The following is a 17,036-nucleotide window of genomic DNA, read 5'->3' as shown; positions in this document are numbered from 1 at the left end:
TGCTCTCTTTATCACAGATAGCAAGGTTTTATTGCTTTTGGGGATATGATCTTCCATGGAAGCTCTTATCCCCTTATGTCATGCTTATATGATCAGTGTAATCTTGTACTAGATCCTTTGCAGGGTCTTTGTTACCCTTTCTCAAATTCAAGTTGTTGACCAAAACTCCCATGTCAGCATGTGTCCTACTTCCTCCTCCTCATCTATATTTACACATTTTTTATGGATGCATCCTTTCAGGAATGAGGGCATGGGTTGCTCAACAGGAAACTTCAGGATATTGGCCTGGAGTTGTGAAGTCTTATCATATCAACATCCTAGAGCTTCACACTTTACTTCATGCTTTGGTTTATTTTCTCTATGTGACTAGAAATCATCTGGTAATGATCCATTCTAACAATGCTAAAGCAGTTGCCTTTCTGAAATGCCAAGATGGCACCTTTCTTCGTTTACTCTTTATTCATATGTTCTGTCTTCCTTTTTTTGGTTTTACATGCAAGATATTCATATCATTGTCATATTCCAGATGCATTCAATCTTTTTGTAGATTAGCTTTCCAATCCAGACAAACTCTGTCCAATAGAATGGTCTCTCAATCTTCTTGTTTTCCAGTGGCTTTGTCTTCAGTGGGGTTCTCTTCATACAGATGCTTTTACCATATCCTTCAACCACAAATTACCTCTGTTTTGGTCTCTGGTCCTTCATCCTTTTTAACATGCCATCAATGCTTTCAGCCAGGATTGGACCAAAAAATACCTATATGTTTATCTTTCTATTCAACTTCGTCACTTGGTGATTTTTATCATCCATGTCACTCTGTGTCAATTCCTTCTGATTACTCCTTACTGACCAGCCTAGCCATTGTTTCTGCAGTTACCCTAGCTCCACCTTATCCCTCTCTTTCCTTCCCTTCTTCTTCAATATCAATCACTGGTGTTTCATCCAGCTCTTCATATTCTGTCTTCTTGATTGCATTTTATCCTATCCTTGGTGAGGTCTGGCTTGTCTTGACAAGTAGCATAATTTCTGACTCAATCCATTTGCTATTTCTCCATGAAAATTTATTAACATAAATGGAACATTTTCTGCTTTTGATCTTTGGGTTGAAGTTTTTCCACCGATTGAGCTTCTGTCACTGGTATTATGGATTTTTTTTTTTAATTTGATATCTTCTGTCTACCCAATCTCAGGTTATTAAGTAGTCTGTCCCACATTTTTCATTTTTCCCAATACCATAGGATATCCCCACACACACATACACACTTTCCTTTTTGATGTGTTTCTTTTGGATTCATCACTTACCACAGTGGGCTTCCCTCAATAGCATGGGTTTTAGATGTAGATGACTTGCCATGTACAGTCTGTCATGCCCTTGCCAATCTACACCTCTAGGAACATCACTTTAATTTTATCCATGTTGAGAATGTCTGAGACTGATTTTTGTAAATATTACATGGTTTGCATCACATTCCAGCCATAGTTCTCTACCATTTGGATGTTCTCATCTGTTTTCCACCCATTTGTGAAACACTTTTCTATGATGGACAAAGAGTATACCTGGTTCAGGTGTAGCACAGTTTTCTTCTTAAAATCTTAAAATAAAAACTATCTCATTTTAGGAAGTGTTCTTCTCACACTTTTGAAGGATGATTCTTTTTCTCCTGCACTTGGTCCCTTAACCTATTCAGTATGGGATTCTATCTATTCATGTGAGTGGAGGTAATGTACAGTATCTGAAGTTACAATTTTCCTATACTGAAAATGTATTTCCCTTGGGTACTTGCTTCCTTTCACACTTCCCACCCTTCATTCCCAATGAGAACGAATGCTTCCATTTTGTGCCAGACTCTAAGTGATAGGTAGAATTGAATGGAGAGAGTCACATGCATAATAAAAGTATGTCACACTCTTATTATTGGAGGGTTTTAGGATGATGATTTGCATCAGTAAATTCCAATAAGGAGAGAGAAAGGGCATAATTTTTATGTGAAAAAAGGTAAATACTTATCAGAAATACATTTTTAGTGTAGGAAAGTCATAACATTTGCCTTTTTTAAGCATTGTTAATTACTTAGATTGTTATTTTATCATTTATATATTCTGTATTGTAATACATGAATAATTTTTCTTCATCAACATATTTTAAAAGAACATTCACTTCTTTTAGAATGTTGTAACACTGAAGTATTATATTTATTTAGTAATTTTTTATAGTTAGTAATTTTGTTGCATCACTCAGGTATTTTTGAATGTTTTTTTTTTTCTTTTAATTAAAATTTAGAGCTCAACAATTACTTGAATCAAGGTATATTTCATTGATCTCAAATTTTGATAAAAAAGATGAGCAACAAAAAGTACACTTGAAAACTCCATGGAAAGTGAATGGAAAGTCAGGGGAAATGGAAATAAGGAAAGAAAATTGGGAAGAGTCAAATGAACCATCTGCTAAACGGCCACGACTCTTTTTGAGTACAGGTAGGTCTAATCTGAAACACTAGCAGTTTATAATTTAATAGCTGATACAAAATTATGGTTTTTTTATGTTTTAATCCCTTTTATTCTGGTGCAATTTCATGGCAACATTATATCTTTAAATGTTCAGTCTCACATTTTCCTTCAAATCTTCTATAAAATAAAAATAGTAAATATGCATATTTAGGTTCTTACTGTGATGCAGTTTTATTACTATTTATACTGGATAAGATTATCAACATTTAACAGTTGTATTGATTTTATTGAAAATGTTGCATTGCTAGAGAAAATCAGAGTTAGGTAAAATAATGTTCATTAGTTATTATGCTTAAATCTAAAGTAACAGTATCTCGGAATTTAGTGAAACATATGTAATGTTACAGGTTGGTTAATATTATGTAGTACTTATCAGAATCTGACCAGAGAACTGAAAATACTTTCTCTCAATATGAATTTTTTTAGATAAATCAGTGGATTTCTTCACAACAACAAAGTGACTATAGAATTAAAAAAAAAAATTATTTACCTTGATTTCAGAATTATATTGAAACATGACTTCAGTCATAGAGAGCTGTCAGACCCAAATACTTAAAACATTGTTTTTACTGTTTGTCTGATAAAATATTTTAAAGAACTAAATAAAATGCCTCCTTTTTATCATTACAATTGTTATACTGTTACTTAAACTTGTTACTTTGAATGTGTTCATGATGTTTGAAATTATCTCTTACATACAATATTTTTACAGTTGTCATACCTCTAGGCCTTTTACCTTATTTAAAAAGTAAAAGTTCCATGGAATTTGAGAGAATTTTTATAAGAGAGAAAAAAAATTGAGATTGAAATGTGAAGGAAAATTATGTTTAGTTTGTTGTCAATTACTAATCTGTATAAATGTTAATAATATAATATTAGCTTGTACTACTTGCACAAGTAACTTGCAACTTGGAAACCAATTTTTGTGTGAGAAATTTGTTGTGAGAAGTTTTATTTTCTGTTTACAAGAAAACATTGCAGACCTGTATTTCGAACATTCTTGGATTTATGTAACTCAAAATTTGTTTGACAAAACACTGGTATATGAAGAAAAACAAAAAAAAATTATGCTATAAAAATTTATACTTTTAACTACAAGAGTCTACTGCAAACAAAATAAGTTCCTTAACAATTAAAAGTCTACATACAGGAAAATGAATATTAACAAAACTTGTATACAGGAAACTTAATGTTCAAATGTAAAATAATAAGTTTAAAGTGTTGGTTTTGAGCACTATAAACTATGAATTATTGTTTACAAGGCTTTCAATGAACTATTGTTTTTAGTTTGTTTTTTTTCTTGTCCTTAAAAGCAAGTAATTTATAATTAACATTAGTTTTAGTTTTATCTCCATGTTCACTTTATTTCAAATCACTAATATTGTGTTACATGTTGTAATCTTAAACACTAGAACATCTGGAAACAGGAACAAACAGTATTACATTTTATGTTCAATTGTAACCTTAAGTTGATTTTCAAAAGCACACACAAAAGATAATATTAAACAGTCATAAAAATACTCAAGAAAAATATATGTCAAATAAACACTACAGTAAATGTGAGAAAAATTAAAATAAAGAGAATGAAAAATAAACTTCTAACAGACTGACAATGTTTTTTGTTTTTTTTATCATTAAACTGTATAAGAGATTAAAGTGCCTACAACTGTAATTTTATGAAAATTTAACAATATATTCATTACATTTACCAGATTATAAATACAATTAAAATAAACATTTTTTGTAATGCTGCATTTACTTTGACTGAAATAAGGCATTGGAATTTTTACAGAATTCATCAGGGTTACATAAGTTCCATCACTATGCTTGTTCCATGTTATCAGAGTAGTCAACTGTAACATCAGCTATACTGTGTAGACCTGTAATAATGGATGCTAGTCTCTTGAAATAATTTTTCTCATGATGAAACACATTGTACTATATGAACACTGCATCTCTTGCACCAGCCTTGTACTAACTTAAATGAGTGGATTAGAATTGGCAGAATATGCTATCCAAATGGAATGCTATTCACTGAATACATGCTTTAGATAGATTTTTACACTTAACAGGGGATCATTTTTCTTGCTGGCTTAAATACAGATCATTTCAAAAATTATACCCATGAGCATAAGATTCTCTTGTTTAAGGTAATAAACACCAGGATAAGAGAAGGTAATGTTTGGACAGTTTTGTAACCAATTATGATAGGTTGGATTTTTCAATTATGTATTACATACTTCCTTGGTGGAGGAAACATGATGAACTTAATCCAAGTCATGCATAAGCTTGTGCACTTCTTTAAAGCAAAGGGTCCACAAAATCAATGACATCCTTTTCAAATATATGATGAATTATTGTAGCAGCATTATTTCTCTTTTTAGCATATTACAGTCAACAACAAATGTCATGCACTCCTCTTCTCTGAACACTGACTTTACAAGAGACAATAGCTTAGGTGTACTGTAACTCCTTCATTGGAATGCATAATTAAAACTCATTTATGTACAGATAAGTCATCTAGAAATAGGATTGTTTTACCACCTTTTCTATAAGCCATCATTTATTTTCTTATAGAGATGTGTATTTCATTTATGTCTTGGTGACTGATATTTTTGTATCCTAAATAAAGTGAGCAAAGTTGCACTAGCCAAGTGGATTACTCTCTGTATGGCAGAAGAATCCTTTGAACTTAAAACAGTTGACAGAATCCCATTTTACAATCCAATATTCAACTTAACTATTAGGATAGCTAATATGTCTTTACTGGTCTTGTGAGGTTTCCTCAAAAATGAAAGACTGGATGCTAAGTCATCAAATTGAGATCTTTGTAATTCTGTATGATTGAAGCTTCTAATATGTGAATTTGTCTTACTTATTAAAATTTGTCCTTACCAGTCTCTGTGTTATTGTTAGTATCAAATTTCCACAATAAACAGCACATCATCCACTTGTCTTAAAATAATATATTTAAAACAAGTAGAATACATGTACAAAACTTTATTACACAATTGGTTATCAATCATAGTTTTATCCAGGGCTTTATATAATTATATTCTTTTTAATAAAGTGCACACAGGTGAGTTCAGTTACTTTAGAACACCCTTTGACAAGACAAAATGTTTCTGATACATTACATTACCTCCTCTTATACTTTTGTTACACCATTGTTGTGGGTCACAATGGTGGTAATTAGTGGCTGAGTTTTAATTTAAAGGTAACTTACCACATGGATGTCAGTTCCTAAAGGCATGAGTTTTCAATGCAAATGACTTGCATTGTACAGTTCATCATGCCCTAGCCACTCTACACCTAGTTACTTAACAAGAGAGTGAGGTACACTCATATTGGTGGAGGGTTGTTGCATGATAGCTTATATGCAAGATGCATTGAAGGTTAGTCACTTCCAGATCGGTGGGAGTTTTAAGGCTTGTGATGTGCATAAACAGTCATCATTTTCTTCTGTCAATGTTATTACAATACAGGCTGTGAAACTCATTTAGAAATCTGCTATTGTGGTTAAACTGACACAGTTTAACTTCACTTTTTTCTGTCATTGAGACCTAGAACTTCCTACAAACTATGAGATTTTATGATGTAACAATATCCACTTGAAGTAATGAGATAAATCCAGAAGATTTGACTAACATGATGTCAATTCACAAAGGAACTACATACAGATGATTCATAAATACTTATGTAATAAAACCTGCAATAAATTATTACTTCTAAACATACTAAATTCAAAACTTGTACTTTATAACTATGTATTCATAACTTGTATTGAAACTAAATAAAACAGTCATGTGAATCTAACTTTTATGAGTTTGTCTAATTTATTAAAACTTCTCCCTGTCATCTCTGTGTTACTGTTTGAATGTTGACCATTAGGTTCACAATATTCATTATACGAGTTCGTGTAATTATCTGAATCCTATCCATTAGGTTCCAAGATATTGCTTTTATTGACATATATGTGGTCCTTCAGCTGTGTTTCAATGAAATCAGCATAGTCTGTGAAGCAATATTTTTTATTTAAGTGGCTCTGGCAATCAATGCCTTACATAAGCAGGAATAATAAACTAGTGATTTACAAACTCTTGGATTCTGTCTTTAACTGGAACCACATTGAAGTCCTTATGCTGAAAGCATGCAATAAACTTGACATTACTTCTTTCTTTTAACCTGATGCTTGGGAAGGGAGCACTTAAGCATGGTCAATTTATATCATATGGTGAATAAATGCAGTATCTGGGTTATGATTTGCAACAGATTGCTTTCCTGAAAGTACTGCTGGTATCATTTATTACACATTTATATATATGTTACTGAGATATTTTCTTTTCTCTTGGAAGATAAGTTCGGAGTTCTAAATTTTTAGATCCAGGAACAGATCTTTTCTCATTGGCATTTGCCCTAACAGACAAACAGCATATCTATGTTCTACAGGCACCACAAACTAGGTCACCATATACTGATTGCAGATAAAAAGCTTAAGATTTCTTTTAACCCTTTCACAATGGCTAGGATACATATTTTCCAGTGCTCACACTCCCTCATACTGCAGTTGAAACAAATATTTCCCATTATCATTCAGAATTGCCATTTATGACATGTGGAAGTAAAATGAGTTGGAAAGTACTTGTTGGTATCCAGCTTAATGTTGATGTATGGTTTCACTCAATGTTTTCCACTCTGTCCTTCATTAACCAACAGGATGCCTAACAGAATGTATGTAAACTGTGTGAAGATTGTGCCTGTATCACAAGAGTGGCAAGTAGTAGCCCTAATTACTATGTAAATATACTTAATGCTCTTGACTTAGATAATTTAGAAGATTGTGAAAGTAAGTCAAATGGTATTCAAATGTGTGTTAATGAAGAAGCAATGAGACAAGATGAGCTAGATGCTAGCAATCCATCTAGTGATGATAGTCAAGATGATGAACCTAGACTAGGAGAGGAAGGCATAATCATTACCAACAGTGAGAAACATTTGTCCAGTCACAGTGTGAGGGGATGGGAGCACTGGGAAATATATATCTAAGCTGCAGTGAATTGGTTGATGTGTATATGTGTGTGTGTATAAATATATATAGTAACGTGGCAATGTTCATTTATACATACAGAAATCAAACATATAGCATGCATAAAATCCATCTTGTGTGATTAACATTAGCTTGATTTTTTGAATATATTGCACCTTATATGATTTATGTGAAGGTTATGATAATTTGCGTACTGTGAAATATTAAAACTTAAATGATTTACAAACTTTGCTAGATTGAAAACAATAACAGTGTGTTACTTAACAAAGGGATATTTTTTCCCCAAAAGGTTTTGAGTACAGACTATAACCAAAATTATTTTTAAATATATCATGCAATTTATGATGACAAATAATGTGCTAAAGGATTTGTTGATTACAAAATGGCACTGATACGAAAAAGTACATTTGAAGTGTGGAAAATTACTTTAGTATATCTTTCATCAAAAGTGGGCAATAATGATACTTTAAGGCTAAAAACATGTCATAGAATGTGATGTGAATAATCTAAAATGTATTTTAGCAAGATAAAACTTAGGATAAATCTTATTTAAAAGTTATTGATCTAAATGAAAAAATATCAGCTCTGTGTGGTATTACATTTACAGATACTTACTATAAATATGGATAAAAGGAGTTTTTGTGTTAAAATATTTTCATATTTATCATCAAATTATGTGCAATATTTACTTTGAAAAATAAAGAACTGCATATTATATCTTAATATTCATTGAGATAAAAATACACACACTAATTACAACTGTATTTTCTAAAAATAAATAATGCATGTTTTAAGCAAGCCATGTCCATTGACCCATCTTATAAATAGCTAAATCAGCTGATTCCCATTTCATGACTAGCAATTCCCATTTGAAAACCAGATCCCACCTAAAACAGCTTAAACTCACAGTTGAAATTTATAGAAATTTCTAATAGTGAAGTTTTCTTTCTTTTATTCCATTTAAGTCAGTACACCTTTCTTTTTGCATAGTAGGTCCATATATCTAATGCTATCATGCAACTTAAGCAGCTGTGTCTTATGTTTATCCTTGAATTACTACAGTTATAAAATGTTATAATTTTTAAGATCATTCTTAAGGAATTAGAAGCTGTGGACTTTAAGAAATTTATTATTATATCATGAGAACATTCTTCTTAAGAACTCTGTGATATTTTGTCTCTTGTGTTAACTATAACATATAACTTGTACATTTTATGTGGCCTATGACATGTCTTGTATGTGTGTAAGTTTTTAAAATCAGTAACATATATCTTGTATAACCAATAAAAGTGGCTATGTCAAATGTCATAAAAGCATATGTCTTATGACTTGACACGTTTTCTGTTGTCTGAAATTTGTACTATATGATATTAAAAATCCAGGAGTGAAGAATGCTATAATATATAAATTACACTACATCTGCCATATCCAATTCTGACAAGGCCCTTTGTCCAATACCAGGGTTCATCAAGCTGGCTGGGACATAGGTGCTATATACATACAAATATTTAGAAGCACCTACATTTATTGTACTTATATACATTGTTTATTGTTTGTTCTAGGTTGCATAATTTGTTCAATCTGTACCATAATATAAATGCTAGTTATGATCCAAATCTACATAAACTGTAATATACGTGGTTAACTAACCTTTTTTACAAATAGAAAAAAAAATTAGTTTGTAATTTTGAAAAATGAAAGTTCCATTGAAATAGTTACATATTTCACATTTAACAAAGAAAATTTCAGTATTTGTAAATATTAAAATTTCTAGACCACTTTTACAGAACATACAGAAAATATTGCAAGTTTCCAGTTTTTAGAAGAATCCAAACTTGATATCTTCAAGTCTCAACTTTATAATAATCAAGCAGTCTTAAGAATAAAGAATAAACAGTGGAAAGATGCTTTAGTCCTTCTTAAATTAGCCTTAACACTATGGCAAGGTATGGTTTATTTGTTTGATTATTTTTGTAATTTAGATTAATGAATGCCATGCACCTTTGAACCTTTGTCATCATGTTCCTTACATACCTTTTTCTTAAGACTTCCATTGTTGGCTAGCAATTGTTGATAATTTTGTGATTCAATTCAGTATTTTATATTTCATTAATAAACTATTTTGGAGAAGTTTGCTCTTTAACTTGTAATATGTATGTTTGTAGTTTCATTGAGAAAACATGGTTATATATGTGCAAGATTTATATTTAGAGCACTTATTAAAGGATTCTGTAAGACAGAGGTTGAACACAGAGAATGTAACTGGATACAGTTTGCATACTTGCTTTGAAATGAATGCATATGTGCAAAGATACTAAACATTTTATATCAAAATTTGGATCAAACAAAGGTGCATGATTTTGATATATATGTTCCTTATCTGTATGAAACATATGCATCATATTTCACATTGTAAGGTTCACTTGATTATAAGTTGCATGTTTGGGAAAAGTAGTAATATCAAGCCACTTAAATAACATCCAATCAGTTATTGTCATGTTTGCATCTATGGCAACATCTGGTGATTACATTATAAGGAGTAATTCTTGTGAATAGTTTTAGCCAAATACAGGGTGTTTGGAAAGTCACTATGCACTTATATATTTATTAACAGACATGTTTCAATATAGAATACAGGAGGTAAATATGAATGACAATTATAAACAATGTTGAAAGTGACCCCCATTTCTAAACACTGCTATCAGTTGCTGGCTTGAAATAGACTGAATAAAATATGATTACAAAACTGCACAGTGACATTCTGAACACCCTGTATAAGCTTCCTGTGTCATTAGGTAAAATTTATATAAGCAAATGCTGTCCATTTGTGTGTGTATACATTTAATCTCATTTATAGTGTTTATTTACAAAGTTTGCATCTTTAATCTTAGTTTTGAAACTAAGTTTGATTTACATTCCAACCACTATCTGCATTAAAAAAACAGGTTTTCTATTGAGTGATTTGAACAGCCTTTATGTGAATGTTTTTGTCAGTATAAGATACATTATAGGTAGATTCTAAGACATTGTTAACAAGTTTTTAGCTTTAGTCTTAATGATAGGTTTTCCTAACTGTGAGCTCAGAAGATTCCCAATTTCAAAATTAAATCTTTTAAAATATTTTCATGTTTATGATTAGGGAATGTGGATGCCATCTATAATTTGACTCTTCTTCAGTTGCAACTTGGATGTGAAAAACAAGCCCAGCAGACATGGAAGAAAGGAAGACTTCACTATGAATCACAAAGTGTTGATTCAAAAGTACATAGATACCTGTCAATTACAAAAGAACAAATAATAAAACTTGACGTAGTTCTAGGAAGTTAATACTGCCTAAATATGTTTGTAAGTTATGCTTGATATTATAAAACAGTCAGTTATGTAACAATATGTGTAACTGTTTTATGGGTACCTAAATGCTGGTTGCTGTAAATTGGTAGTAATGTGAACATCTTTATGTTTTGAACTCTGCAAAATTATTTTTGCCATCTTTCTGATGTGTATTCTTGAAGTAAACAAGAAGACAGTAAATTATGAAAGCAAAGCAGTTGTTCAACCTTAATTGTATTAGTATTTTATAGATCAATACAACCATAAGGATCAGAGAACACAGATTGTCTTGCTTAGGCTTTGTATTGATTACAGTTTCATTATTTATTACTTTATTGCACAAAAGACTGATTTACCAAGGTGAATGGCCTTTGCCATGTTCAAGTCACAGTTGTCCACGTTTTACTCCCATGCCATTGCTATGACTTCCATCAATGACACCAGTTTAGACATATTTTTTTCTTAGTTTACGTAAAATGTTAGACATTATTATTCGTCATGCTGATAATACCCAGACTGATCATTCTTTTTGGCTTTTTACAGGCCATTTGACTTTTTGGTTCTGTTTAAACTTTCAACCTTGTTTTACAGTACAACATAAATTTTAGACTTCTTAGTTTGTTTTCCATTTGTCTGCATTTTATCCTATTTTACATTTCTTTTTTCAGTTTTTATCACACATGAATAGACTGTTTGGTGCAGATAGCACTAATGAGATGTGGACTACAAATCAAGCCACCACACCCCCATAAAAAAAGATTGTTGCCTTAGAAAAATACAGACTTTATCTCTGCTAAGCTAGTAATGTATATCTTAGTAAATTCAAGGGTAGAATATAAAAAAAAGTTTGAGTGAATCATCAAGAAGATATTTCAGACAATATAATTGTTTTGAGCTAATAAAGTGAATTGGTCAATGCAAAATTATAGAATTTTATTTATGTTAGTATGGTGCAGTTAGCATCATATATAAATACAGCTTACCAGTTCAACAGTACTCGAGATTGTGTGAAATTAATTAATTAATTTGTTATAGTTCATTTACATGTCTTTGAATTAATTTTGCCAGATAAATAAATTAAAACATTACATCATTGATATCAGAAGTGCTATTATTTTGACAAAACTATAATTACAACTAAGCTTCAACTTTCATTCAAGGTGACCACAAGAGTGCAAATTGAGAGATAAGAATTATATTTGGCATAATAATGATGAAGATAAGAAGAAAGAGACAAAGCATTTAAAGAACAAGAAAATGGTTTGGTATGGTTTCTTTAAATTTCACACAGAGTTACATGAGGGCTATCTATGCTAGCCATCCCTAATTTAACAGTGTAAGACTAAAGGGATGGCAGCTAGTCATCACCACCAACTCTTGGGTTACTCTCTTGCCAACAGATAGTGAGATTGACCAAAACATAAAACACCCCCACAACTTGAAAGGGCAAGCATGTTTAGTGTGATGGGGATTACGAGTCAAGAGCCTTAACCACCTGGCCATGCTGGGGCATTGTCCAAAACCAAGTTCAGTGGAGAATATGGATGACCTTCATTTTTCAAAGAGTGAATGGGCTTATGTAAGTAAGAAGAGGTCTCAGAACATTAAAAATGATGGTAATAAAATACTGGAATTTATCTTCAAAACATAAAATTTACATGACTTAGGCTGATTATCTCATATATTAATAAATTATATAAAGGCCATAAAAGGAGTCCAATAAAATGTAGAGTTGCTGATTTTTACAATATTACAGGAAAAGGAGCCATAAGGTACATGAGTTTATCTTAGGAGAAATACAAATTCTTTGTGTGTGTGTTTGTTTACATAATTTTCTGGCTATGAAACAAGTAAATATACAGGTTCTGGGCCATTTTTCATGTCAAAGGGTTAGTAGTACATTAAAATATATACTTATATCAGTATCTACTCTACATAAGGGTAACTCAGTTCCCTTTTCCAATAGAAGGCTTTAAATGTATAAAAAATAACTACCAACTACATATATTTATTAAGACTATATACCAGCTGTAATTTATGTCAGGTTCAGACAAAAAATTAATAACTAAATACTGGATGGAATCCACTTACTCATATTCTAACACTCAAATGCTACAAAAAGGAGGTATTGTACAACTCAGAAAGAGTCACTGTATGTTGTTTGAGCCCTAAATCATTTCCACCATTCTGTACTTGCATTCATAATCTTACATCAAATAGCTTTGATGTTAAACAAAATGAACATTCTTTAGATAATGAGACTAAACATATTTATTTGTGTGTGTGTATGTATGTATATATATATTGTCACATACATATATTATCATTACACATTGTCATACATTCTACTAGCTCATATAGACCACACCTGACTACTGTGTGAATCATTTGGTAATTCTTTGGATGTCCTTCCAAGTTATGCTTGGTAGTTCTGGAGTTATTAAATGCAACTTATTTATATTTCAGACCTCAAAAAATAATCATTAGCAAAATTCAGTAGAATTAAAACATTTTAACTAAAAGTGAATTTCAGGATTAACATTTGAACTGCTATAACTGTACATCAATAAACACTTAGACAGAATATACCTCCTTAGAGCTTGTAGAGATGCAAGCTTCCCATATAAATAGATGAAGAGCTAGTGAATACCAGATAATGGAAGTAATTATCTTAAAACATCACAAGATGTTTCACATCAGGATTCTTGCTCAGTGGCACAGACAACAAACGTTACAGTTTCCTTTCAACCAAATGATTACCCTAGCTTAAGATAATCAAGTAGTAGTCACAAAATGCATTGTATACAATCTACCAAACAATACTTCCCACTAGCTCAGAAAGAAATGACCACAAAGCTCTTTCTTTTACGATTTTGAGTACCATGCTATTATATTCATTTGTTTAAGTTGTTGACATATTGCACAATCTACCAAACAATACTTCCCACTAGCTCAGAAAGAAATGACCACAAAGCTCTTTCTGTTACGATTTTGAGTACCATGCTATTATATTCATTTGTTTAAGTTGTTGACATATTGCACATTATTCACTTTAGCAGTCTTATCCTCTCCTGATTGAATAGCAATTATATGGTATAATGCATACACCATATTTCATGTTATTATTCTGGACCTTGGAAAGCAAGAGTTGTTGCAACCTTTCAAAGACTCACTTTTCAATCACGTAACTGAAATTTATGATAAAGTGATAATTCTCTATTGTAGTATATAATTACGTGTTCTGTATCGCATAATAGCCTGGAAAATAATGGTCGCCGAGTCCTTTCATTTGTTGTTTCTTGACCAAACAACTGCCATAACAGACAGTAATCAAGCAGTAGACACAAGATGTAGTTTACATATTTCACCAAAAAACACTAGTTTGTCAAACCATCGAACTGGACGTAACAATATGAAGTATGTATCTTCACCACACCAACCAACCACTTTACACAACCTAGTGAATAGTTGACTTTGAACTAAAGTCTCTGATATATGTCAATTTTTTATAGAGTTACAAACTATGCTATTCCATTTTTCACCAATACATCTGCTTGCTATACGCTGCTAATGTATTGACCAATGGCTAAGTCTCAGCCCACTTCATAAAATAGTCAATGATGATGAGTATGTATTAATAATCTCTTGTAGTGGGATAATTATACTTAGAGCTACCCTCTACAGAGAAGACCAAACAATTTTCTATATATGCAAAAACGGTTCGTTTGGATTGAGAAAATATTTTACATAGAAGAGCGAACAACGTTTCGACCTTCTTCGGTTATCTTCAGGTTCACAAACCTTTGTGAACAAGAAGACAGTAAATTATGAAAGCAAAGTAGTTGTTCAACCTTAATTGTATTAGTATTTTATAGATCAATACAACCATAAGGATCAGAGAACACAGATCTAGCGAAATCTAGATCTTATCACCGCCCACCGCCAACTCTTGGGCTGTTCTTTTACCCGCATTTGTGAACCTGACGATGACCGAAGAAGGTCGAAACGTTGTTCGCTCTTCTATGTAAAATATTTTCTCAACCCAAACGAGCCGTTTTTGCATATATATTTCTCTACAAGTGGGTTTTCTCGACATCACTAAACAATTTTCTCTTGAAGTTTACTCTGCCTCAGCTAGTTCTTTCTTTGGATGGCACAAACTATATAGTAGGAACATCATTGGCAAACTTCTGGTTTGGAATGTGACCTTTTTTTTTCTTCCTGTCTACTTGTGATCTTTTCAGGTGACCTGATTTTTTTTTGCAAATGTTAGATATGTCAACTTTAATAACAGCAGAATTGGACAGAAAGTTTTAGTGTGATTTGAATACGAAAAGTTGAGTTTTAAACTGCATGAAAAATTAACAGACTGGATACATTTTAAGGCTTGGTTTGTTATGAATTTCACGCAAAGCTACATGAGGGCTGTCTGCACTAGCTGCCCCTAATTTAGCAGTGTAAGACTAAAGGGAAGGCAGCTAGTAATCACCAGCCAACTCTTGGTCTACTCTTTTACCAATGAATAGTGGGATTGATCGTAACATTTTAATGCCCCATGACTGAAAGGGCGAACATGTTTGGTGTGACAGGGAGTCGAACCTGCGAGCCTCGGATTAGGAGTTGAGTGCCTTAACAACCGGGCCGTGCTAGGCCAGATTTTAAGGAAACTGGGAACAATCCTTATTGAGGACAAAAAAGCAATATGTGTGTGTGTATAATCGACTGAGTTTTAAAAAGAATTTGCTTACAACACTTTGATGTTAGGAGCAAACAGAAAGAAACCGAGCATTTGTAAAACAATAAGAACGAGAAAATATTTTTAAAGGACAAAATAAAGAGCAGAAGGATCTTAAGTAAACAATTAAAAAAGATGTACAATTTATAGAAGGCTTAATATCAAAAATTGATTTGACTGAAGACAATAGTCCGGTTCACTATGTTCAGGATTAGGCTTTTGTTAGATTTTTCTTTTAGATTCGTAAAATTATATATTTGTGGAAAGCTTGTAGCATGGGGAAACTAGAAATCATTGTACGCATTTTTTATGTGGATTGTATGGCAGCCATCTTTTTTAAATTTCGCGCAAAGCTACACGAGCACTAGCCGTCCCTAATTTAGCAATGTAAGGCAGCAATTATCACCGCCCACCGCCAACTCTTGGGCTGTTCTTTTACCAACGAATAGTGGGATTGACCATCACATTATAACTCCCTCACGGCTGAAAGGGCGAGCATGTTTGGTGCGACCGGGATTCGAACCCGCAACCGTCAGATTACGAGTCGAACGCATTAACCCACCTGGTTATGCCGGGCCTAAAGAAAATGTCATCATCACCCGGTATTCCCAATAACACTGGAAGCTGGTAGTACATCTGTTGTTTTAGCCTTGAATTAATCATATGCATTTTTGTAAAAGCCACATTCAACAGTATTCAGGAACACTTGCAAAAGTACAATGCATGACTCCATACCCTTGTCTAAACATGGACTATTTTGATGTACTTCATGAGTGGTCCCACAACAGATTGAATATTCACTCTCTACTGCATCCTTACAGAAATCACTGGCCAGGCATGTCAATTCTGGTGCTGCTAAGAAGAAATACAGTCTGGAATTGGCGTTTCATAAGATAGCAATCATTCCAGGATGAACTTTCATTAACTCGTTAAGCTGTTTACATGCGTAATCTGCACTGATGAAAACAAAAGAAGTACCACTTTTGGTGACTGAAATGTTGCCATTCTCCAGCTCAGCCCTGATCATAGGGTGATCTGTCTTTAAGGCGTAATGTAAGCTGTGTATCATGGCCATAATCCTTTATGTTTGATATGATGCATTGCAAACAATATCCTACTCAGTACTTCTCCAGCTTCAAGGTGAAGCTTCAAATCTGCGTTTCTGTCTACCACAGCAAAATACAAAATTTTCTTTACATGATGCATATAGTTTCATCAATTTAAACATGACATATTTCGATTATTTATAAAGGTTTTGAGTAATTGCATATGTGCTTATTTCACAGCTTGACCAGGAGCATCGTCATTCTTTTGACTAAATACTTCTTCAATACTAGCTGTTCCCTCCAATCAGACGTTATTTAAATGAAGATTTTTCTTGAATAACTCTTGCAGAGCTATCTCAGACAGAACTAA

At 32.3% G+C, this 17,036-nt stretch overlaps 1 protein-coding gene across 18 annotated transcripts in view; it reads left to right on the top strand.

The window, feature by feature from the left end:
* The window catches only part of LOC143249000 (uncharacterized), a 76,047-nt gene extending 64,063 nt beyond the window's left edge, over nucleotides 1-11,984 (top strand). For 9 of the 18 annotated variants that reach the window (XM_076498114.1, XM_076498122.1, XM_076498115.1 and 6 more), the window contains 4 exons: nucleotides 2,282-2,475; nucleotides 9,343-9,501; nucleotides 10,695-10,900; nucleotides 11,554-11,984. In XM_076498114.1, coding sequence (XP_076354229.1) covers nucleotides 2,282-2,475; nucleotides 9,343-9,501; nucleotides 10,695-10,882 — 541 coding nt within the window. In that variant the 3' untranslated portion in view covers nucleotides 10,883-10,900; nucleotides 11,554-11,984. The other 9 variants (XM_076498118.1, XM_076498119.1, XR_013027335.1 and 6 more) reach the window with 8 other exon arrangements.
* The last annotated feature ends 5,052 nt before the right edge of the window (nucleotides 11,985-17,036 follow it).

This window comes from Tachypleus tridentatus, chromosome 4 (assembly GCF_004210375.1).
Source record: "Tachypleus tridentatus isolate NWPU-2018 chromosome 4, ASM421037v1, whole genome shotgun sequence".
Lineage (NCBI taxonomy): Eukaryota > Metazoa > Arthropoda > Merostomata > Xiphosura > Limulidae > Tachypleus > Tachypleus tridentatus.
This window is presented reverse-complemented; position numbering and strand designations above follow the sequence as displayed.